General features: G+C 38.6%; 4 protein-coding genes across 5 annotated transcripts in view; 1 reads left to right on the forward strand and 3 right to left on the reverse strand.

Moving 5' to 3' along the window:
• The window catches only part of LOC128371656 (ryanodine receptor 1-like), a 48,986-nt gene extending 45,096 nt beyond the window's left edge, over positions 1–3,890 (reverse strand). Inside the window, exon 1 of the mRNA XM_053332026.1 lies at positions 3,846–3,890. Within this exon, the coding sequence (XP_053188001.1) occupies positions 3,846–3,890 (45 nt within the window). The remainder of the gene's footprint in view (positions 1–3,845) is intronic.
• Positions 3,891–5,325: 1,435 nt separating this feature from the next.
• nfrkb (nuclear factor related to kappaB binding protein) lies at positions 5,326–14,950 on the forward strand. Of its 2 annotated transcripts, none has more exons than XM_053331877.1 (26): positions 5,326–5,334; positions 5,703–5,847; positions 5,937–6,138; positions 6,238–6,365; positions 6,456–6,627; positions 6,891–6,995; positions 7,085–7,158; positions 7,237–7,318; positions 7,393–7,618; positions 7,726–7,837; positions 7,937–8,063; positions 8,163–8,240; positions 8,337–8,413; positions 8,546–8,592; positions 8,889–8,949; positions 9,077–9,251; positions 9,368–9,474; positions 9,676–9,799; positions 10,326–10,405; positions 10,601–10,797; positions 10,992–11,262; positions 11,378–11,557; positions 12,014–12,745; positions 13,348–13,454; positions 13,845–13,980; positions 14,295–14,950. In XM_053331877.1, exons 2-26 carry the CDS (start codon positions 5,722–5,724, stop codon positions 14,433–14,435), a joined length of 3,867 nt encoding a protein of 1,288 aa, XP_053187852.1. In that variant the 5' UTR covers positions 5,326–5,334; positions 5,703–5,721; the 3' UTR covers positions 14,436–14,950. The 2 variants fall into 2 exon arrangements, with proteins under 2 accessions (XP_053187852.1, XP_053187853.1); XM_053331878.1 differs by having other exon boundaries at positions 7,423–7,618.
• On the reverse strand, positions 14,951–20,641 carry tmem45b (transmembrane protein 45B). The gene is made up of 6 exons (XM_053331879.1): positions 20,531–20,641; positions 17,228–17,425; positions 16,927–17,139; positions 16,621–16,805; positions 16,239–16,381; positions 14,951–15,458 (listed from the first exon to the last, which is right to left on the reverse strand). The coding sequence occupies exons 2-6, from the start codon at positions 17,415–17,417 to the stop codon at positions 15,347–15,349; spliced, it is 843 nt and encodes a 280-aa protein (XP_053187854.1). The 5' UTR covers positions 17,418–17,425; positions 20,531–20,641; the 3' UTR covers positions 14,951–15,346.
• A 594-nt stretch (positions 20,642–21,235) lies between these two features.
• On the reverse strand, positions 21,236–22,090 carry gng8 (guanine nucleotide binding protein (G protein), gamma 8). Its single transcript, XM_053331729.1, has 2 exons — positions 22,007–22,090; positions 21,236–21,364 (listed from the first exon to the last, which is right to left on the reverse strand). Exons 1-2 carry the CDS (start codon positions 22,088–22,090, stop codon positions 21,236–21,238), a joined length of 213 nt encoding a protein of 70 aa, XP_053187704.1.
• Positions 22,091–24,092: the final 2,002 nt, after the last annotated feature.

Here is a 24,092-nt window from a genome sequence, read left to right on the forward strand (position 1 = left end):
TGTAAGTAAAACAATACATCAAATTAAACTTCTTATACTAGTTCTAGTACTAAGTCTGACTGTGGGTATTGCAATGTTCAAAAGCAAAAGTACACATTCTAACGGGTCCCGACTTTAATGAAAATGCATTTTGCAAAGTTTCAATTACATGACGTCTTTTACATTTTACAAGTTTGCATATTAAACCTACTATTCATGACTCGGATAGGTCAAATTCACATGACCTAGACTATATTTACAAGGGGTGGTGTTACAAGCACAACTAATTTAGAGGTGTCTAAGTACCATGGGAGCAATTAACAAAGGAAGACAGATAGATAGAACGTCTGACTGAATCTCAGCATATATGAGAGCTTTTTCATTTGTGACAACACTGAGGCAACACTGAGGCAACACTGAGGCAACACTGAGGCCAACATAACAGGAATGACACACATTCCTTTAAAAACAGCTGTTCCTTTACATTTAACTACTCTCCTTCCTAACCTTCACTTCCCTCTTTTAGTGTTTTTAGCTGTGCATGTCCCTGTCCCAATTCTGATCTCTCCACCTCTCTGGCTCCATGACACCAGCTACTCCCCCACAAGCTCTCTATTTCAGGCCGCTGCACCTGCTGTTCACACAACCCCGTTTTGGAAAGCACCAGATATTTTGCATTTGACGGCCAGGAAAGATTGGCCCACATTGCACTCAATAATACAATTAGTCAGTTTGCTGAGGAGTGGGGTATTCAAAATATCACTTTGAATCCTCTCATCATTGGCTGGTTGTGTTTTTATCTGCAAAATATTACAAACCATTCCTATTGGCACATACTGTACCATTAAGAAACACATGTAACTGTAGTGAAAAAAGTTCAACATAGTTCTTAATAGTGGGTCAATTCATACAGTATGCGCTATGACTCAACTGCATAGTACAGTCACTCAGGATCTACACTGGCATAAACAGGTTGCTAAAATGTTTAAATTCACATCTATTGAAAATTCAGACTGACCAACATTGAACAGAAACACACGCAAAGATGATGAAAGTATGCAGACTGCAGTCACAAAGACCAGGGTTGTGGATTTTTTGCTATTCATCATTCTCAACATAACACACCTTAGGTAACGTGTGTGGACACAGTGGCTTTTGTTTTCAAGTTGAAGGCAAAGTGCAAGTGCAAATCTGTCATTATGACAAGTTTTTCTGGCTTGACTACAGAACTTAAGCATGTTTTTTTGCCTGTGTTTCACATTGTCATTCACTGTTTCCTCTTCATCAATCTCATGTCTTGAACACATCAACGACTCTATCTTATCTAATAATAACAATGATACTCCTACCCTATGCAGCAGACTTAACAAGTCAGTAGTCTACTAATAATATCAGCCATCAAAAAAGTTACATCTGTCAACAGTTCATGCACCTTAAAGGCAATTCAGCACAATCCACTGGACTCATTAACAGTCCTCCCACAGCATTTCACAGAAGTATCAAATTTCTCTCACTGTGTGCAAAAGAATGTGTCTGCAGGCTAACAGACTGACAGACAGCCAGACAGACGCTATGATAACGCTAGCCTATTCTCACAAATTTCAGAATTAGCCATGCTATAACTACAATATGACAAAATGTTTTGAAAGCAGCATCTGATAGTGACGATCGCTGGCACTACTTTAGCGGCTAAGTTCCTACATGGACTGAAGTAAACAGGTGTTGAAATGGACCAAGCTTTGAACTTGCTAATCCTCACACAGTAAATATAGAACTGAGCTGAGTTCAGGGTGAACAGCTACAGACTGACAGTAACTTTATGACGCATTGTTACATACTTTACTCAAGCACTGTTTCAAGCCATGAAAAAATGAAACTGAAAATGTGTTTATTTATGTAGTTGCAAGACTAAGTACATTCAAGCACTTAAAATACACACTGTTCTTCATCAAAATATCAAGTAAATATTTCTTTAAGTCAAAGGACTGGATACAGGATACAAAACTTCTAATCAACAGGCTATAAGGAACTGAGTTTTAAGGTGTACCCATAACATGAAAATCGGCTTATAGATAGCCAGTGTGCAGGTTACACTAATATCAGGGTTTGATTGACTGAGGTCTAGAGAAAATCAAGTGACTTTCTAGTATTATCTGTCTATCTAGTATTACCACTGAATATCCAAACAGAGTGTTACACTAGACAACTTGCAAGGCCACTGTGCCCTTCTGCCGGCTTTAGAGATCCAAAAAGGAAATAGGATACCTCAGTGGTGAGTAATGCAACAAAAATAAACTAATTTAAGCTAAACATTTTTTATAACATATAGTGTGTAATCGATGAAGTGAACATTTCTAACCTTTAAAGTAAAACTCCAGAATACATTTGGTATCTTATAACTGTATTGTTATGTTTATTTCTTTGTATATTATTATATATGTTGGTCCCTCTGTGGGGCTTTATTGTATCTGAGTCCTCCCAAAGCAAGATTTAGATTTTTAAAATATGCTTGTTATTAAAATCATATATTGGGGAGCAGCAGAACATAAACCTCAAAACTACATTGGATTCACCCCATGCATCCATGTTACATTTGGGTGACACAGTCACTGATACTGTATGGCTGACAAATGGTGACACACAGAGCTGTATTGTAAACAGCTGACTGAGACTGAGCACTTCTCAAGAAGTGACCTCCACCTCCCTAACAGCCACTTATTTCAAAGTGACAGCAAAAGTACATATTACATGATATCTGGGCAAATAAGTGCTTCAGTCATCACTCACCGATGTGCCAGGCAAGTACATTTATCTAATGCTATGAAAATCACAATTTAACTGTAGGTCCCTCTACTCTGCCATGTGTCACAGAGGAAAAAGGTGGATGGAAATGGCTCATATTACTTGAGAGATTAGGTCACCGGATCACTATTGTATGGGATAATTGGTATGTACCAACATGTATTTTTTATACAAAAAACAATGACAACACACTACATAATGCTTCAGTTGCTCTTATTTTCATTCCCTCCAAAAGCAAGAATGATAAAAGGACAAACTCTAACATTTTGACCACATCAGCTTTATTCTGTTGCAGATTTTTGAACCACAAACCAAGAAAAAAGCATCCATGTGCTCATAAAACCACCAGGCATGGTACAATTGAGTGTAGTAACACACTACTATTAATCGACTGTTAGTTGCAGCATTTGTCATCAAGATCAGTCCGACTGCATCCAGTCTTGCTTTAGGATGGATCTGTTTGAATTCACAAATCTAGACACTGAATCTCACACAATTACATCTAAAAATCAAAACTGAATTTTGTCTTTGACTGTATTTTGCACAACTTTGGGTTTTTTTCTGTGAAGCCATTGTGATCTTGATACCTGACTTTGACAGCGGTGCAATATTCTGCTTAAAGCACTAAAGTGACCTACTTACAAACTACAGGAAATGTAGATGATTTTGTCCTATTGTCCTATTGTCCTATTTGGCACCAAAATAAAAACTGTGGACGACTCAGCATCAAAATGATACTTCTGTGTGAGTGTATCTAATTACTTTTCACAAACTACATATGTCTATGTGTTAACTGTTGCCTGGCACCAGACGTTTTCTTCTCAGTGACAAAGCAGTAACGCATCAAGTATCCACTGGGATATAAATAGATGACAATGGCAACTGTCCTTGTCAATCTGTGCTCCAACCATGCAAAGAAAGTTACCCAAAGTAAATCTTTGTCTATAATGTGTTAAGAAGTGATAATGACCTATAGAAAAAGGCTTATTAATGTACATCATTGACTGAATACATTCACTAACTAGTTATAAACTATTTGAGAAGAGGCAGATAGCATCACTTACAGTACGCAGGAACTGAATCTCTTCTTCATCTGCACCCTCTGCCATTCTCCTTAGGCATTAAAAGAAAACCCAAGAGAAATGGTATAGTCTCTCAGTTCTGGAACTCCTAGGGTCTGTGTGCCCACCACATAGGCAGGGCAATGTTGGTAAAGATTTCTGGAGGGCAATGGGAGTCCTGTGCCTCTCTCTGGCTGTGAGGGATCGACTGTTCACTCTTGTTCACTACAACATCACAAAGAGGAGGAGCATGCTGACAAAGTTAGACCAGCAATTCAAATGTGCCTAAATGATGGTATCTGGACCAGCTGTTTTAAACTATGTTGCATATCATAAATAACTGCACTAAAAATATTAAATCTGAAAAGTTGTGTTAAAAAGAAGTAGATTTTAAAGTCAGAGTGACACCCGCCCCCCTTTCATTAGATATGAAGAAAACTCAGTGTAGCCTATGTGTTGAGGAGATATCAAGGGATGACTCCAGTGGGTTTAATCAGGATTGTTCAAAGGCATCTTGATTATGAGCAAATATGTTATAGACCATGCCCACTTGTACAGATCAATATTGCTTCAGATTCTGGTTAAAATTTCCCTCCAGAGCTAACACACACATTTTGATCAATTCTGTCCACTGCTTCTTCAGATGCGACTGTCCGTCTTCTTTGTGACGTTATTTGGCCGCAGTTGACAGGTAATTACTTCAACATTGGTCTTCTTTATGTGTTTTGTCCCTGTGACGCAGCAGATGGATTTAAAACTAAATTTCATATATAGGCTACATATATATTTAGTCTATTACAATTTTAAAGACTTTTAAAGACTTTATACAGTATGTCAAAAGTTAGCAATTAAAATGGACCAACATAAAGTTAATTCACTAAGTCTTGGAAAGTTTCTAATTTTTTTAAATGTCATGTAATGTTTTTAATCAATGCATTAAAAAAAGAACAATTTATTAAACAACCTGACTTCCTTTCAGAGGTCAAGATGTCTGCCATCTTGATCCTTCTCCACTTTACGGCAGTGGGTTAGCTCACCTTGCTTTACTAGCCTCTATGCTCTCTGTTAACAATATATAAATGTGAAAAACCACGCCTAATTCACAAAAATGTTAAGAAGTAGTCATAAAACAAGCAGAATAAAGAAAATAAATAAAAACCATTGTAACTAATAACTCTACCTCTTACAGCTGCATTATTTTGTGTTATAATGTTAATAATGTATGTGTTAACTAAGAATTGCTCTAGCTCACTCTATCTTATCAGATAACTTAAGTGGGTTGGAAAAACGATAGACAGGGTTGTTAGCATAGATAGACTGTATGGTTGTTAGAAGCTAACAATCAGGACGCTGTAGGAGTAAATTGACTCCAGAAGAGGGCAGTAATGCAACAATTTGAGCGCGCAGCAGCATCCAGTGTCAGTAGAAGAAGGGGACGGTACGTCGGTAAAAGTCTTCCCTCGTTCATTTCCAAAACACAAAACAGTGTAAGGTAAGTATTATCAACAGACTTTAACCAGAAACATCAACGTGAGCATACGCACATATGCCATACATTATTAGTGTGTTTGCGTTGAAAACCGAAACAGTAATGTAAACTACAACTGGCCCTCATGCTAACTTAGCTGGTAGCATAGCTCGCTAACAGCAGTGCGTTAGTGGCTAGTGTTTTGACATTGGTGAATGCTTTCTAATGATACTCTGTCGTTGTTAGCACTTCACTGTCAAGCTCTTCCTATGACATACACCAAACAACATGTGCTAGTCGAAGGACGAGAAATAAAGGCATCAGTCTGCAGATTTAAACGAAGTTATACGCGCCTTTGTAATCGTTTGTGCTTTCGGTGTGAAAACATTAAGGTTGGGACAGAGGAGAAGGATGGATGCGCTCACCCATATGCTTACAGACCCTCTTGATCCGAAAGAAGAAAACGATGGACAAATCACTGAGGAGTGCATGCTGGGGAATTGTAGAGTGAGCCTCCCAGAGGACCTACTTGAAGATGTGAGTTGCTCTCTCTTGCTTTGTTGGGTTGTTCACAGAAAACTGCAGATGATGCATCAATTTTCACTGTTTATCTTTTATGTCAACAGCCTGAAATTTTCTTCTCTGTGATGAGTGAAAGCACATGGACTGAAGTACTGTCAGATTCCCAGAGGCAGCGCCTCCGTCAGTTCTTGCCACAGTTTCCCGACAACAAGGTTGCAGAGCAGGACAGCACCATCAGCGACCTATTTAACAACAGAAATTTTAATTTTGGAAATCCCCTTCATCTTGCACAAAAGCTATTCAGAGGTAATCACAGCATTAATTTACCAATCAACACAAAACTATATTATACTGACTGCATTTTTGAAGCATTATCTCATCATGACCCTTATTATTTCTAACCAGATGGTTACTTCAATCCTGAGGTGGTCAAATACAGACAACTGTGTGCCAAGTCCCAGAGGAAGCGACAGTTGTACTCCTTTCAGCAGTATTACCACAGACTGTTGAAACAGATCCTTGTCTCAAGAAAGGTATTTTTTGTAAAAGAATTGAAGCACATAGCATCCCCCCCCCCCTCTCTCTCTCTCTGCAGCTGCTCTTAATGTGTCTCCTTGTTGTAGGAGTTGCTGGAGTATGCAGTTCATAATGGTCTGGACTCTCCACCAAAAAGAAAGCTACCGAACAAGACTCATGCTGAAATGCGGGAGCCAAGGGTCAGAAGAAGACTGAGTCGCATATTAAAGGAGGTCAAAACAGAGTGTGGGGACAGCAATGCTTCATCCGATGATGACGGTCAGTCTGTTCTTCATTAGTATCACAGCTTACAATATTAGTTTTTTTCATTTTTTAAGTACTTTTCTATTGGAAGAGTTCACAAGCTAATTTAGGTTGTAGCAAAACAACCAATAGTAGGTGGTACACATTTTGTTAAGAGAGGGAAATGTAAAATGAAGATGGGTTTGAAAATTATTAGAATGAAATTCAAGTGAAGAAAAGCAAATGTATAAAGCTGACATAAATAGTGCTTTTGCGTGTCTCATTGTGTAACCTTGTAGATATATCATTATGGACACCAGCACCACAATCACCTTCCTCTCCCACACCCACTGTCTCGCTGAGAGTTTTGCCCAGCCTTTCTACCCAAGACATGAAGACCACTGGTTAGTGATTCTTTCAATACCCAGCTGACACTGTCTTTATATTTTAGCACAGTGGATACAATGTCTTAAAATATTTTAATTTCTTACAGAGAAAATGGAACTAGGAGAGCGAGATTTAAAAAACATGCTGCAAAACCATCGAGAGAAGAGAAAGCGACAGCCAGTAAGTGATTGCTGGAGGGGAAAAACAGATATGGTTTAATCTTAGGTTGTACAATATATCACTGCTTTATTTCCTTAGGACCATCCAGACTTGATGACTTCTGATATCCACCTCGGAGACATTCTCTCAAGAGCTAATATTGGTCGGAAGGGGACTATGCGTGAGTAAACCAATTAAAAAATGAAAATAACCCTAAACAAATGTCTTGCCTCCCTCAAATTTTATGACAAAAAGTTGACATGTTTCTGTCTTTTTATCTTGCAGCACTCTTTGATCTGTCTCTGCCCAAAAAAAAGATGAGAGATGAGAGAAGGAAGAAGAAAATGAGGACAATAAAAGTGGAATCTGAGGATCCCTGTGAAACTATCACCCCTTTAGACACCCCCTCAGCTCCACCAGCAAACATCATCAACTCCCTGCCAGATACACCATCTACTCCACTGACCAACATCAAAGAAGAGTGAGTCTAGTATCACACTGTTGTCACTGTGTCCAGATAGTATTATCCAGATACGAAGTGGGTCTTCTGTAATCTAAGACTAATGTAAATAACCTTTGATATTACAGAATGGTGGAAGAGTCTCAGAGCAGCCCAGTTATGGTTGAGGAAATAGCTGTCAGTTTCTTCAGCTTGTTGGAGACTATCGTGAGGGCAGAACAACTCACCAGTACTTTAATGGTATTTATTCATCACAGAGTCTCACATGCATTATATACTGTAAGTTGAAGCACAGGCCTGACCAATCATTTTAACAATTACACTTTGATCTGTTCCCAGATAGAGGAGAAAGTTCAAATGTGGCAATCCTCTCCAGCCAGTTCCCTCAATGTGTGGTTTTCCTCTGCCTCATGTTGGTCCGACTTGGTTGTTCAAGCTCTGCAGTTTCTTGCAGGAGAGACTAAAGGTAAGTAGTTACAGTCATGTACACTACAATGGTCCGGCTTTCTTTTTTTTTCCCACTGCAAGATATTCATATATTTTTCTCCAACCCTGTGACAATCAGATGGCATGATGGCACTGCCCAGTGGCTTTTCCCCATTTGTGGAATTTACAGAAGAATCTCAGCAGTGGAGATGGATTGGTAAGAAGGGTAGACTATTGAAATTCCTGATAAGTAGATTGCTTGGTGTTCATGCTCATTCTATTCTGTGAGGTTAAAGTCCATCACTTATTTTAGGTCCCACTCAGGATACAGAGAAAGATCTCAGTGCTCTCTGTCAGCTGTGGCTGGACTCAAAAGATTTAATTGTCAAGGTATCACAAATCTAAAATATTATACATTTACACAGCTTTAGTATTAACACTACAGAATTCAAATTATTGTGCTATTGTTACATTATACTGTATTTATTTATTTATTTATTAATATATATATGTTATCCCCAGACTGAAAATGAAGAACTCATGGAGATGACTTCGCCCACACCGAGAGTGTAAGATTCGGTTATTAATCAATAATTTCAAATATCACATCATGCTGAGAAATTATGCAAGAAGTCAGTTGTTTGACAGAAAAGTAATTGATTTTGTTTTTGGATTGTTTTTATGGGGAGTTTCTGGTCAGACTAAGCATGCCTTTTTCATATATGAATTGTATGTGATTTTCAAATACCAAATAGCATACCATGATAGTATACCAAGATAAGATATTTTATATATATAATATATATTTATATGTTGCAGTATTAAGACTGTTGAAGTAAACAGTGTAATATCTCTAACCAAACAGTTCGACTGATTACGTGGTGCGGCCCAGCACTGGAAATGAGAGACAGGTGTTTCAAATCCAGGTTTGTTTAGGTTCCTGTGATTCTCATTTTGATGTGATCTGTTTTCAGTTCCTTTGACAATTTCTGTGCTGAATAGCAGTCATTTTTTTATCCTTACAAATCCTTACAAATCCTGTGTGTTTATTAGGAGCAGCAAAGATACAACCAACCACATAAAGCCTTCACCTTCAGGATGCACGGTTTTGAATCTGTGGTGGGGCCTGTTAAAGGGGTGTTTGATAAGGAGATGTCTCTCAACAAGGCCAGGGAGCACACACTGCTCCGCTCAGACCGGCCACCATATGTCACCATTCTCTCTCTGGGTTAGACGTTCTGTTTTACTCAAGACTTTGTCAGGGTGTGGGGGACCCAGTGCTTTAAGTATGTGCAAAGGAAACCAGTCATATTAATTTTGCCTTCTGTTCTCTTTCTTCCTTAGTGCGGGATGCAGCAGCCAGGTTACCCAACGGAGAGGGAACCAGGGCAGAGATCTGTGAACTGCTGAAAGACTCACAGTTTCTTGCTCCAGATGTCACTAGTGCACAGGTGTGATACATTTACCTTTTTCCTTTTAATCCTTCAAATCCTTCATATTACTCTGGCAGAATAACTTGTTGTATGACTAAGCTGTCAGCTTTCTAGATTGTTTAGTTTTGGTCTGGGTAAGAACCAAAGGCAGCTGCTGCCTGTAAGCTGTTGTCTTACGGTGACATTCCCTGTGAGTAAGAGGCTTTCTTTGCCTTTTAGGTGAACACGGTTGTCAGTGGAGCCCTGGATAGACTTCACTATGAGAAAGACCCATGTGTGAAGTATGACATTGGCCGCAAACTGTGGATTTACCTACACCGCAATAGGAGTCAAGAAGAGTTTGGTAAGAAAGAATGTGGTGATAGTAGGGTTTTCTTTTTCTAATTACAAAATGTTACATTAAAAACAACTTACTGAGACATTTAATGCTCAGCCTTAACATTTGTTCAAAGGGCAAATCTAATCTCTAATCCTGTAGTTTCCAAATGCAGCCATGTAGTTTCATTATCCACCACTGTCTTAAGACAAGACTTATTTCTTTAACCCCTTGTAGCTCTGCTTGACACATACAGTAGGAGTCAAAAGTTTTGACACACGTTCTCATTTATGTGAAATGTCAAATCTTTGACTAGAATTGTATTTTAATACTTATTTTATGTTTTTTTATAACCACAGTGTGTAGAATTAGAAAATGTCCAACTTTGATTTTATCATCCTGCTTGCCCCTTCATTTTATTTTATTTTTTGAAACCACACTACAAGTGTACATACATGTAGAACATAAACAAAGTGTCTCACAACATATTATTTTGCTCTTGAAGACCACTAAGGGAAATCTCTTCATTTTTATGCTTGATCTTCCCATCCAGAGAGGATTCACCAGGCTCAAGCTGCTGCCGCAAAAGCAAGAAAAGCTCTACAGCAGAAACCTAAGCCTGCTTCAAAGCCTGTGAGTGCTCTGTCTCTATTTTACTGCAGAAAAATATAACACCTAGCTCCATTTGTTCTTCACTGTATGGAATACAATACTGAAGTTGTGCTACTATTATTGTAAGTATTGCTTTCCCGCATGGAGTTTTAGGTTATTTATCAGTGTTACAGAACCAAATTTTGTTGTGATCTTTAAGTCTGGTTTATTTTTTAGAAGTCCGGAAGTAAAGACGGAGTCAGTAAAACCCCTGGATGTCTGGAGGCAGGACAGGATATAGGCTCCAATCCAATGTCACCAACCCCTTCAACACCCACCCCAAACACACCTGGAACCCCTAAGTCACCCTTACCCTGCACAGCCACCACACCAACAAAGACTGTAGTCGCAGATACAATAAAAACCAGCCCAGGGTGAGTGTGAAGCAAAACCTTTTGTTCTTATCCGTGTTTTAAAAATACATACAATTCCAGTCAAAAGTTGGACATACTTTCCCTTTCACTTGAATTAGAAAGTGTGTCCAAACTTTTAACTGGTACTGCATGAATGTTATATTTGTTCACTTTGTAATTGACTCTGCTTTCGTCCACTGCTTCTTCTCTCCCAGTGTTCTCCTTGTGTCCCCTCCCTCTTTACCCCAGCTGGGAACCATCTTACCCACCACTCAGACTGGTCCACCAGTATCACAGCCAGTCACGTCCCAACATGCAGCTCGGATTGTGAGCCACCTAGCGGCAGGCTCCCTCCCTCAAGTACGGGTTGTTTCTGCTCAATCAGGTCTTGGTGCTGCAGCAGGAAGTCAGCAGGCCACGCTTGTACACCAGACACCTCACCAGATCAGGATGCCAGTCTCAGTGGCAGCAAAGGGCATTTCACAGGTAACCAGAAAAACTGACACCTAAAAAAGAAAGCGATGAGCCGTGTTAAAAGTTTACATTGCACATTACATATGTATAACGGCTTCTTTCTGTGTTTGTGTGTATGTATAAATAGGCCATGGTTTCAGTGCCTCTGAGGAGTCAGTCTTCTAGTAGTCCAGTTCAGGTGCCACCCACCCTGTCTGTCTCCACTGTAACTGTGACCAAACCTCAAATAGGATCACCTAGTAGCCCAGCTAATAACCCTACCTCACCTGCTGTGCTGCAAGGAGTTGCCAGCCCTAACATCAAACAGGTGAACTCATTTATTTTAACTGAGATATTTGAGCAGCTAGTTCATCTAAAATGTCTCCACTTGGCTTATTAGTTTGGTTAGTTAGAAAGTCAGTGTAGGAGCTTTGCCCTCAAACTTAATACTTATTTAACTCCACCTACAGTTGTAGGAAAATTAGGCCTTTCTCCGATTTCAGCAGAAAAAGGTCTTCAGTTTATGAAGCTGACCATAATAGAAGACATTTAATTTCTTTAAAAAATAAAAATTAGCATCAAGAATTTTCACAAGAACAGCAAAAATGTGTTTTAAAACAGGTAGCTAGATGAAAATAGATGAAAATGTAATCAAAATATTAAAAATTCTAACAATAATTGCATCAGCTTTGATAAGGAAGTGCAGGAAATCTGAATTTGCCATATTAATGATTATAGGATTTATATATGGGTGTATTACTTTTTCTTTTTTTTTTTTTTAAAGGTCTCTATCACAGGCCAATTAGGAATGAAGACTTCAGGAGGAGCAGGAATTCCAATAACTGCAACAAACCTACGAATCCAGGGTAAAGATGTCCTACGTCTTCCACCATCCTCCATCACCACAGATGCTAAAGGTCAGACGGTGCTTCGGATCACCCCGGACATGATGGCAACTCTTGCCAAATCCCCAGTTGCAACAGTCAAACTCACCCCCGACTTCCTGGGCACTGGTGCCACAGGCAGCAAGAGCATATCAGCCACTCTCCATGTGACACCACCCCACCCATCGCCTTCCTCTGTCTCCAGTGCTACATCCTGTACAGGGGATGCACAGACTACTAAAGCAGGCCCCGTTACCTCCACCTTGTTGAAGGCAGCAGGAGAGACAGCCATACGTCTGATGCCAACATTGGCTGTCACTGTGGCTGACCAAAAATCAAGGACCTTCTCCACCGTCTCCTCCCCTGACAAGAGTGGCGCCACAATTCGTATAATGCCTGGCCTCGGTGTCATTCCACAGAAACAGGGTCAGACCATCACAATGACGACCACGACTGGCAGTAAACCACTCACAGTGTCCACATGTGCTAATGTAGTGACCATGGCTGCCAGTGTAGTGGCTGGTGCGAAGGGAATCACAGTGGCCCCCGGAGTCTCAGGCTCACCTCTGACACTAGGAACAGCTACAGCTACTGTGCGGCAGGTTCCTGCTACAGTGGTCACCACACAAACAGTAAGAGAGATGCTCTCTTCCTTTGCATATTTTAAATGTAACTTTTTTCCATCATTCCCTTTGGTTTGGTTGGAAATCTTCAGCATTTACATTCGACAGACATTGTCATCAACAATCTTTTTATTTATTGAAATGATAATTATTATATCATTATAAGCTATCTAATTGCAGTCTATTTCAGCTGGCTATAGACACAATCTGAATCTAGATATCGGAATATAAGATATACTGAGATAATAAGATAAGTGAAGACTTTGACTTCTGACTAAACTTTTCTACTCAAATGCTTCACTGGACAGTTGATTTAATGGTTTGCATATTTCTCCCTCAGAGAGAATATGAATTATTCAATGATGAACTCATCAGATTATTTCTAAACACAACTCTACTCCCTAAATTAACTGTAAATTATAAGCATTTTCACAATTATTGGAATTTAGACCTTGCTATTACTTAACAGCAAGGTCTTAGCCTCTATACACGCAGCAGAGATATCTGCATTGTTTATTTAAGAAACACTCCTCAACCATGTCTCAGTACTTACCACACCTTTTGATACTCAGGTGACTCTGGAATAATCCTCTCTTTCGACCACATTATAGGGGAAGTTACCTGCACGGATCACAGTGCCCCTCTCTGTCCTCAACCAACCACTTAAAAGTAAAAGTGTAGTGACCACACCTATTGTGAAAGGAAGCCTTAATCCAAAGTAAGTCTCATCATCTGCACTGTTTTCTTTCCCTTTGTCTTTTTATTGAAAATATTTCTCTTAAGATATTTTCTGACTCTAAAGAATAAATGAAACTCAAACTGTTGGAAACTGATTTCTACTATATATTTTAATGTGTTGTCACATTCATTGCGCTGATATGTATCCCCCTGTTGGTTCTCACTCGTCATTATTATTATTATTATCTTGCAACTATTTATTTCTGTGGGTTTTTTTGTAGATTTTGTTGGTTATTTTGGAGCTTCTTAAATATATTTATATTTATAGATATCATCCATTATTCTTTACAGGGTCCACCTCCACAGCTATGAGTTTGGCTTGTAGACTGACATGTTTTGTCCTATTCCTCTGTTTTCCTCTGTTGAGCAGTATCAGCAGTCTGGGAAGGAACATCATCCTGACCACCATGCCTGCTGGCACAAAGCTGATCGCAGGGAACAAACCAGTCAGCTTTGTCACTGCACAACAGTTCCAGCAGCTTCAGCAACAAGGACAAGCCACACAGGTTAGTTTACATGTCACAAATAAGAAAGTATTTCCAAGAAAAGGAAAAATGCTTTTCATAACATCCATTCAACTTACTAATTCCAAATGGATTTTTAATATGTGGTTTACAGTACAGTATAAACCACTGTGAAGCATGAAAAGATAACCGTAATTGTCATTAGTCACCAAAATCTGAATGAAAAAATGTGTCATGGTGTTTGAGAGCATGGATAATCTTTCTTATACTGTCTCTTATGACTGCACTGATACTGAGCTATATGATCACCTTAAATAAGTCTCTTCACTGATAATTGTCTGTCTATCTTTATTAAGGTTCGCATCCAGACGGTTCCAGCGCAGCAGCTCCAGCAGCACATGGCAACTGGCTCCCCGAAATCTGTCTCCACAGTTGTAGTAACAACAGCACCTTCACCAAAATGTGCACCTGATCCCCCTCCTGCACCTCAACAATGATCTTATCCCATCAGCCAGGAACAAATCATAGGTCTAGTGCACATTATTACTGCCTGTATTAATTAATTTGAGTATCTTTGTTTCTCAAGGTTTTCCAAAGCCTTTTGACTCGTTTCCTGTAAGTTGAAGATTTTTTGTAACATTGCTATTACAGTGTGTAATACACCTTTTATTTCTTTTCAATTTGGATAATCCCCATAAATGCCAGACACAGATCTTCTGCATAAATGCTATTGGCTTGTTGTTGTTACACTTTATCTATTGGATGATATATGCAAAGTAGTATCAGCACATGTTGAAAATGATTATTCAACTAAATTTAATTTTTTTGAATTGAATTCTACATGATGTGTAATGCAAATGTAATGAAAAGTAAGTTATGATTACTACTCACTAGGCTGACAACTACAGCCACATTCACTCAGCCTGCATCTTTTTCATAGAAATTCTGCACAAAACTTTAATTTTCCTTCAGTGGTTGACAGACTTTGAAAAGTCTGCTCTGCTGTTATTTCACCTAAACATAACCTGAAGTCAATTCATATTAAATTAGTTCAGTTTTTTATACAACTGTTTGATGTGATACAGTGATGGGAAATGTCATACTAGTGGGACATAAGTTGGTTTGATGTAAATATTGTTCCTTGTTGATTTGTCTTAATATATTATTAGTATAGTTTTCTTTTCGGGTGTTTATTTCATTTGTTAACAGATCATACATTTCAGGTTACAATTCATGGTACATATGTGAAAATACTATAATAGATCATTTTGAAACAACTTTGAAATTGAGTTGTGTTGTTTGTTTTTTTAATACAAAAGATTATGAAAGTGCATTGTACAAAACAGCTGACACAGAAAAACAGATTTGAAATCATTGTTAAATTTGCAAAGAAAACACAACAAAGGATTCACTCTTCATCCGACTCTTCGAGCAAAGCTTTCTGGTAGTTTGAACTGGAGGATGTTTGTCGCATTCCAATCTCTATGTCGTGTCCCTTTCCTGAGAGTCGCTTCACTGCGCTGTTTGAAAAAGAGAAACGTGGATAACAAGGATTAGACAGCCACAATTAGCTTTCCATCTCAGTCTATTCACAGTTAACCAAATATCTAAAATGTCCAAAATAGATTGTAATGCAGTCCTAAATTTTGACCTCTGTTAGTGCTCACGTTCTACCAGTATGCGCACATGGATGTATAAGCAAGTATAAGGGTAATGTTTTACACATTTCTGGTGACTGCTGAGCACTCTGAAAGTAGCAATGAACCAAATAAAGAAGATAAAAAGATAGCAAGTAGATGTAAATAATGCAAGTTTAAAAGAAAGGGCTCATGCTTACTAAATGTTTTAACAGTCAACATGTTCAACAGGCTTTAAAGACATAATGAATTATGGGCATGAATGTTGAGTGTAAACAAAAACATGCTGACTATAAAAACTTCTAAGGGTACCTGTAAATACAGGTCATCAAGCAAGTGCGTAGTTCAGAAAAATCAGACATAGTAAGCTTTAAGTTGTTATAACCCAGCCACTATTACGAGTATATGTTGTGATCAATATTAGTTTCCCCTGTATAATAACATAAAAATACAGGGTAAAATAATCATATAGCCCTTTGTGACCTTTTACAATAAATATTAAGTGTCTGCTTTTGAAATCAATTCAGTTTCAATTGAATTTAATGCTAATGTACATATCAGGTAAGTGAACAGGTGGACAACATGGTGATGTATCATTTTGATTTAATTTCATTTTTTTGTATGATGGATTGACCATGTTCTGTGTTACACATTGATACTTACAGCAAAACCACAGCAAAGGTGCAGGCGACTAAAAGCAGGGCCACAGCTATATGCCAGCAGAAGCACATAGTGACGAACATGATGTTGTTATGCTTTGTCAAATCCCACTCTGGTCCACTTAATGGGTAAAGTACAAATCCAATCTGAAATGACAAAGTATCATAAAGGAGCGGAGTGTCAAACAGTATTTGTTTGATGAAGAGGAGGGTTTGAGGTCTGGGTTTCAAAGCAGTTTTTAAGTCTCTATGAATACTCATGAATTAAATCAATTTGATACTAGAACTGCTTACAGAAATTAATGACATCCATTGGTTGTATAGAATAAAGGAAATAAATGCATACACAGTTTATAGTTAATGGCCCAATGCATTTCGCTAATTACCTGGTAGAACCATGAGCCCTGCAAGATGAACAGGCATGCCCTGAGTAGCTCTAAAACAATGTGATCTCTCATGAACACCTCCAACATGGTGCTGGCTGATCCACCAAACACTGCCACTAGCAGCAGGGTGTGAATGTGAGCATCAAGCGCGGGCCGATTGTGCACATGGAAATAGAATAGAAACCCTTCAAGATACCGGAGAGACAAAAACAAAACATAGGTCAAATAAACATCAGCAATACATATATGACGTCACGTATGAAGAAGAAAATATATCACTGAAACCTCACTTCCTACACAGCTTACCTTCAACAAAAAGAGCCAAGGAGAGAGCGAGGCGGTCAACACCAACTGGCACCATTTTGGAAGCAGTACTGGCAACCAGTGCTATTCCGGAGATCCCAAAGAACAGATACATTGTGCCGTGCTGCCAGTTCATCAGCTTGACCCATGACTTATTTTCTGTGTCATATAGGTGGGCATGTGGCCCATCTACCACAAACTGTTCAACCATAATACCTGTGATAGGATAACATCAGACAAATGAGACAAGACAAGAACAAGTTTAGAGTGTTCCAATAATGGAGATGACTGAAGTAACACTTACCAACAAATGCAGCAAAGATTTTGAGTCCTCCCTCTATATACTCCATTCTTTTAAAGGAAGGAGGCAAAATCTGTCTTCCTTTAGGCTGATTTGTCCTCCAGTAGTGTTGCAGAGTGTGTTTCACCGCCAGCCAAAAGCCATAGAACAGGAAAAAAGTGCCAGGGATGGCATGTCCTCCAAAGTTGGCCATCGTTGGGCCTAAAACACAAGAAATAAACCATTATAATCAATATTCATACATTTTAAGATGGGTATTTCTTTAGTTAACTGTCATATCCTTTAAATGTTAACTGACTCAGCTTTAAGATTAAAGTGCAGGCAGGTAGCTTTATTTTATGATATGTCATGTGATAATTACAAGCAAAAGGTATCACGCCTACAGTCAGGGAATGTCTGTGCCTCACATAAAAGTTATTATAGGTTAACATCATCATGTAAGTAGGCCTACTTTATTCTCTCTCTCTTTTTTCAAACTTTATTTTTTATAGTGTTTTATCATTTCAGCTCAAAGAAATATAAGTAATATAAATAAGATGATACAGGACATACACCTAACCCATCTACCAGCACTGCACAGCAACAACAATTGAAAGAAAGAAGTCCCCAATTAACTGGTCCAAAGTTTGTAATCTGTCCCCAAAAGTAGCCTATGAACACACACACACAAGTAAGTGTAACCTCTTTTCAAAGTATTTAAAAATGTTGGTGAGAAAAAACTGTTACTGTTAAAAAAAAAATAACTTCCATGACACTGAAATATATGTGTTTGCTGACGTTTTGTTACTGGTCTTACATTACATGCAGTAAAGTACAGTATAGGCGGGTTCTTGTTTGAGAGAACAGATAATGAAAGAATAGTGACTTAATGATTAATTAAGAATTATGATTAAGAATTATGTGAAGAATTTATCTTCACTGAACTGAATATTCAGTCTGTAACCATTTATAAATGAGCATCATGACATGACCTGCACTGGAGCAGCTACACTCAGCTCCCACCCTGAAGGAGCCTTCATTGTAGCAGGAGACTTTAATTAAACTAATCTCAGGTCAGTCCTACCCAGTTTCTATCAAAATGTTAAATGCCCAACCAGGGGAGATGACATGTTAGATCATGTCTACACAAACATGATCAATGCATACAAGGCTGTGTCATGACTTCACTTTGGACAGTCCGATCACCTCTCTCAGCTTACAAACCACTCATCAACAGAGCTAAGCCAACTAGCAGAGAAGTTAGAGTGTGGCCTGATGATGCAACAACACAACTACAAGACACTATAGCCTAGCAGGGAGAAATCTTAAACATGGCATTAAGGTAGCAAAAAACAGCTACTGGATTACTAAGGATTGAGGAACATTTCACCAATAATGATTCCAGACGTATGTGGCAGGGCGTACGGGTCATGATGGACTACAAGAAGAATGACAATCATACTGAAAGCAGCAACCCCTCATTAGCAGAGGACCTTAACAGGTTCTTTGCCTGCTTTGATGCAGATAACAACACCAGGGTAATGGACAGGCTGCCACCAGATCATCAGACAATCATTCTGGACTCAAATGAGGTCAGGAGGGCTCTGGGCAACATCAACACGAGGAAGGCAGCTGGACCAGATGGTGTTCCAGGGCAGATAGATCAGTTGGCAGAGGTCTTCACTAACATCTTCAACCTTTCCCTGAACCACACTGTTGTTCCAACTTGTCTCAAAGCAACAACCATTGTGCCTATTCCCAAGCAAAAAAGCAAAACCTGACAGTCAGGTGTTCCACTAATAATCTCATACTGAATAATAAGAAGACAAAGGAGGACAAATCACAAGCCAGTGTTCATTAATGGTGAAGCAGTGGAGAGTGTCTCCACTTTTACATTTCTGGGGGTAACCATCACTGAGGACCTCTCCTGGGCTGCACATACATCCACCATCATTGGGAAGGCACAACAGCGTCTCTAATTCCTGCGGAAACTGAGGAGAGCTGGTCTGTCATCACAGCGTGGTTTACCAGCTGCACCAAGAAGGACCAGAGGGTTCTGCAAAGACTCATGAAGACGGCACAATACGTCACTGGGACCCAACTTCCTGCAATTGGAGACATTTACCAAGCCCGCTGTCAGGGCAGGACCTTAAATGTCATTCGTGACCCAACACATCCAGGCCACCACCACTTCCAACTACTTCCCTCTGGCAGGCGATACAGGACAATTCAATCACACACTACAAGACTGAAAAACAGCTTCTTCCCCCAAGCTGTTAAACTAATGAACATGGCCTGATCCCCCTCATCCCGCTCACACTCAATGATCGTGTCCTACTGTACTTACCTACAATGAGAATTGCTATCGTTTGCACCTTTTTATATTGCATATTGCACTTTGTTGCTCTTATAGATTGTTAATGTTGTTTTTATGTCTTACGTTGTTTTTAATTCTCTTAAATGTTGTTAAGGCTCAGGGAGTGAGTGCTATCTAAATGTCATTATATTGTTGTCTGACCCTCAATATACAGTAATGACAATAAAGCTACTAAAATTAAAACTAAACTAACTTAGCTGGACACAAATCAGGTAAGTAATGGTGAACTTGTGTGAAGTAATGATGAACACTTCATGCGCCTTTTACACTCAGTTGTCAGTTTATTATATTACTATATTTATTATATAGTAACCCTAGCCCTCAAATGAAAGTCTCACATGTACAAAGAGATAGTTCATTTTAAGCCAAAACATTAGAGTTGTCTTATACTTGTAACGTCTGCAAACAACACAATGGCACTATATCCTCTCTCTATCTAATCAGGCCAGGATGTAGAAGGCGGCCTTTGATCTGCTCATTTGTCTTGCAAAATGAAATTCAAATCATTAGGGCTGTTTGTAAATTACCATGTTTGCCATGTAAGTCTGGTTCCCCTCACTTAAGCGTTGGTGATTACAAAATCCAATGCTGCACAATAAAACAATATATATCAACATATCAAAATGTCAATTAAATATTTTATATTATACTATTTATGTAAATTTGCTTTTTTCTTGATCATGACTTTTAAAGTTTCTGTCACTAATTGTCTTCCCTGTCAGTTGATATATGAAGTACAGGTGTGTTCAAGGTCCGCATGTCGGACAAGTTTTTCTTGCTCATCCCTGTTTGACTTGAAGTGACTAAACATACATTAAGACTCAAGTTGCATTGTTGAAATTTCACATGTTGAAGAGAGGTCCAAATGTCATTCCTTCACAAATGCTAAAATTGGAAAATTTGCTTTTCCTATTACAGTTATGTTAGGTGGCCAATAGAAAGGTACATACCTTATTTTCTGCTGCTAATTCCCCAAAATTCGAGAGATCTGTGTTTCTTGGCAGCTATCAGAGTGTGAGAGCTCTCTGGTCTGTGTAAACTGTGCACACCTGTTGTCTCTCCAACCTCTAACCTGTATTGACATCATCACAAAAGCCCCGCCCAACATTTGCATTGGTTTCTGTGACCAAGGTACATCCTCCTGAAAAACAGCTTTGACATCCAGGCATATAAACAATACTTGATAATCAAGTTGTTTGTACAGGATTAATTGAAACAAAAAGATTTACTTCAACACGTGTCTTTGTCATTTTAAATGTTGAGCTTATGTTTCATGCAGTGTAAACATGATGGTGAGCAAATATGTGTTTACCTGGTTTGACTGCACACAAACTGAACAATATAATTAGCCTTTTAAGACCTTAACATGACTAAATGATTACATCAGTGCCATAATATGAGCACACGTGACAACTTCAGTTAATATATAAACTCAGATACAGACTGTGTGCACAAGGAGAGGCATTATCATTGACCTGGTTCAATGAACTTTGCACCCATTTTCAAAAAATCTTTATTGCCATCATTATCATGTTCATGTGGGAGAACAGTTCTTCAGGTAACATTAGTCACCTGAAAAAAAAAAGGTTTTCTGATTGAGTAGGCTATGTCATTAAAGCTGGCATTGAAGTGATGTATTGATGTACATGTGGGGGTTACAGTATTACACAGAATAATTTCTTCTCTCTAAACGGGTTATCTGAGGATGGTAGTGGGGTCACCAGGGGGTCCTCTTTAGCATGAGCTTCACAGTAGGCCATCAATTCAGCTGCTGCTTTGGATATCTGTGCAAAAAGAGTGGTGTTAGTGTGTGTCAAACAGGGCAAGGCAAGGCGAGGCAGTTTTATTTATATAGTGCATTTCATGCACAATGGCAACTCAATGTGCTTTACATAAAACAGAAAAACATGCAATTTGAGAAACATTAAAACATACAATTAACCCCCCCCCCCCACACACACACACACACACACACTAATAATAAAAACAAAGTAGAGAAAAATAGAAAGAGAGAAATAAAATGCTAGAATAGAGCATTAAATATAAGATTGCAGCATAAAATAATGATTTGCTTTAAAGGGGGAGGTGAAGAAGAACTTAAAATAACACATAATCTTAATTTGATGTATCTTCTCTTAAAACAGGAGATTAGAGTGAGAGGTCAGTCAACATCGTAAATATTATCACTTATGTAAATTAAGTTTATTTAGAGTGGTCGATAGTTTAAAATTGTGATTGTATTAGCTGGAATTTTTACTCATGTTTGCTGTTAAATGTCAAAAATAAACTGCATGAGAAAGGCTTTTTAAATGTTATTTTTACGTTAATGCTCTATATGAAAATATAAGACATGTTCATATTCTTAACAATCTATAGCAATGTGTTTTCCATAGTTGACTTTGTTGTTCCACATTGTGCTGACTCACCATCATCCTCTCTATGTTGACCTCCAGTTTCAGTTGTTCTACTGTCTTTCGAGCATCTGCAATCTTAGCCATGTTGTTAGACATACTGCTCCTTCTCCCTCAAGGCAGCCAGCCTGCATCAAACCATCAAATGTTTAGTTATTAGACAAGAAATAACAATATGCATCGCAGATAAAGAAATCAAGCGGAAGGAGGAAAAAAACATTATTACACCTCTAAAGTGCACACTACGAACATACACAGGGTTACAAATTATTGAAGGTATCTCTGTCATGGGTAGAGTCTGTTTCAATTTGCTTGTTAATTTTCCTCCCTGGGTCTCAGCTGCATGTGGCACAGGGAGGGTCTCAAAGGAGGAGGGCTGGGGAGGTAGAGCAGCTTCCCCAGGGGGAGGCATCCGTTAGCTGAGAATGTACATACACCTAACATGTTGCACAATATGTCTGTGATAAACTGCAGAAGCAAAGAGTTGCTCTCAGTGCTATTGCCACACTGCTCCTTCTACACAGCTACTATTATGCTGGTCAATTGATGCAAAAGATTCATATTTTGCATCTTAATCTAACCCTGTTGAAGTCAGTACATCATCAGTCAACAACAGAATTTTCTATTTATTTACTTTCGCTGTGTCTGTGAATGTGAAATTCAGTAGAAAACATGAGAAGTACTAATAATGTCTACACATTTTCAGTATAATTCACACTTGTGAAATATGCTGCCAGCACACACACATAGATATGCAGAGATATGAGACCTGATCAAGTTTTTTCTTGCAAAATTAGATTAAAGAAGTAACTGAATTATCCTAATTTATAATAATTCACAAAATCACTCACCACAAGACCGACAGCAACCGTTGGGCTCCTGGATTGAATGTCCCCTTGTCTTTAACAAAGTCCTCCGCACCAGTTTACAGCATCAAATGAAGGGAAATAATGGTGAAGATGAGGAAGAAGGCTTCAATAGGTTCCCTCCTTCAAATAATTAGCTGTGGTTCTGCCCCCAGGATGGGCTCAGTGCAAATGTTAAAGGCAACATGTGGTGCGACCTTCATCTCTTGAGTCTCTACTTGCCTACCTGAGATAATACAGGATCTAATGTGCTGAGGTGGAAATATAAAACACTTTTTTGAAAGCCTAAATCAGAATTAGGTGTAAATAGTTAATAGAGTATTTACTTTACTGACATTTAAAAATACTTGTTTTCTCCTAACGCCAGAAAACAACATTGAAATCATTAGACTGTAATAAGGAAGCTCTCAGGGGGGTAGGCAAGGTTGTTTTTCATGACTTTAATTAATTTTCCTATTTGGAATTCAATAATAGCTCAATTATTTGATATACATTTATTATATTATATAGTCATTGGGCTTGTATAATAATATTCTCAAGATAACTAAATACTTTTAAATGAATAAGCTTTTACAGTGTGTCACACTATTCTGCCATTTATTATTTATTTATTTACTTATTTATTTATGTATCTGGCAGTGCTTCTTTTCCAACATGTTATTCTTTTTGTATAATATGTTTAATGAAATGTAACTTTTGGATGTACATTGTACAGATTTACACTATAACAATGGTGAGCAATGACTCTAAATGCACAATAACTCATATAGTTTCAGCTGGGTGTCAAATATAAAACATTGAGCTCCAAACTAATTCTTAGCCCACTTCTTTCCAACACCAAATACAAGAACACAGGAAAACATGCAGTTTAACCAGAAGTATACCCTTCAAGGCAAATGAGTTGAATTGTTGTCATGGTGTGAGAGAACTGTGTCTGATGCAGTTGTTATCTTCTCTACGAGGCTGCCAGTCTTTCCTGTAAAGCTGACGGTTATTCCACACAGCAGCAGGGTGCAAAGTGGCAGTGTTGTGGAGTTAAATGTCAAGTGCCTCATTAACATTTGTTTCCCTGTAGTAATTGGTCTCTCTCTCTGGAAAACGTGGAACCATATGAGAAGAAATAACTGCTGTTTCACCTAACCAGCCTGTGTCACACTGAGGGCCAAAACTATAATTTGCCCAGTGCTCTGTTGCATAATCCGAGATGAGAATGTTCAGATTATGTGGTCCTGCTA

This window comes from Scomber japonicus, chromosome 13 (genome assembly GCF_027409825.1).
Source record: "Scomber japonicus isolate fScoJap1 chromosome 13, fScoJap1.pri, whole genome shotgun sequence".
Classification (NCBI taxonomy): Eukaryota; Metazoa; Chordata; class Actinopteri; order Scombriformes; family Scombridae; genus Scomber; species Scomber japonicus.

Excerpts from the sequence above, each read along its gene's own strand:
- nfrkb (XM_053331877.1), top strand. The coding sequence starts at position 5,722 with ATGGATGCGCTCACCCATATGCTTACAGACCCTCTTGATCCGAAAGAA. Across the intron at positions 8,064-8,162 it reads TCTTGCAGGAGAGACTAAAG|ATGGCATGATGGCACTGCCC; the intron begins GTAAGTAGTTAC and ends TGTGACAATCAG. Across the intron at positions 9,252-9,367 it reads TGTCACCATTCTCTCTCTGG|TGCGGGATGCAGCAGCCAGG; the intron begins GTTAGACGTTCT and ends TTTCTTCCTTAG.
- tmem45b (XM_053331879.1), bottom strand. The coding sequence starts at position 17,417 with ATGGCCAACTTTGGAGGACATGCCATCCCTGGCACTTTTTTCCTGTTC. Across the intron at positions 17,140-17,227 it reads AATCTTTGCTGCATTTGTTG|GTATTATGGTTGAACAGTTT; the intron begins GTAAGTGTTACT and ends ATCCTATCACAG. Across the intron at positions 16,806-16,926 it reads CTTGGCTCTTTTTGTTGAAG|GGTTTCTATTCTATTTCCAT; the intron begins GTAAGCTGTGTA and ends GGTATCTTGAAG.
- gng8 (XM_053331729.1), bottom strand. The coding sequence starts at position 22,090 with ATGTCTAACAACATGGCTAAGATTGCAGATGCTCGAAAGACAGTAGAA. Across the intron at positions 21,365-22,006 it reads TCAACATAGAGAGGATGATG|ATATCCAAAGCAGCAGCTGA; the intron begins GTGAGTCAGCAC and ends CTTTTTGCACAG.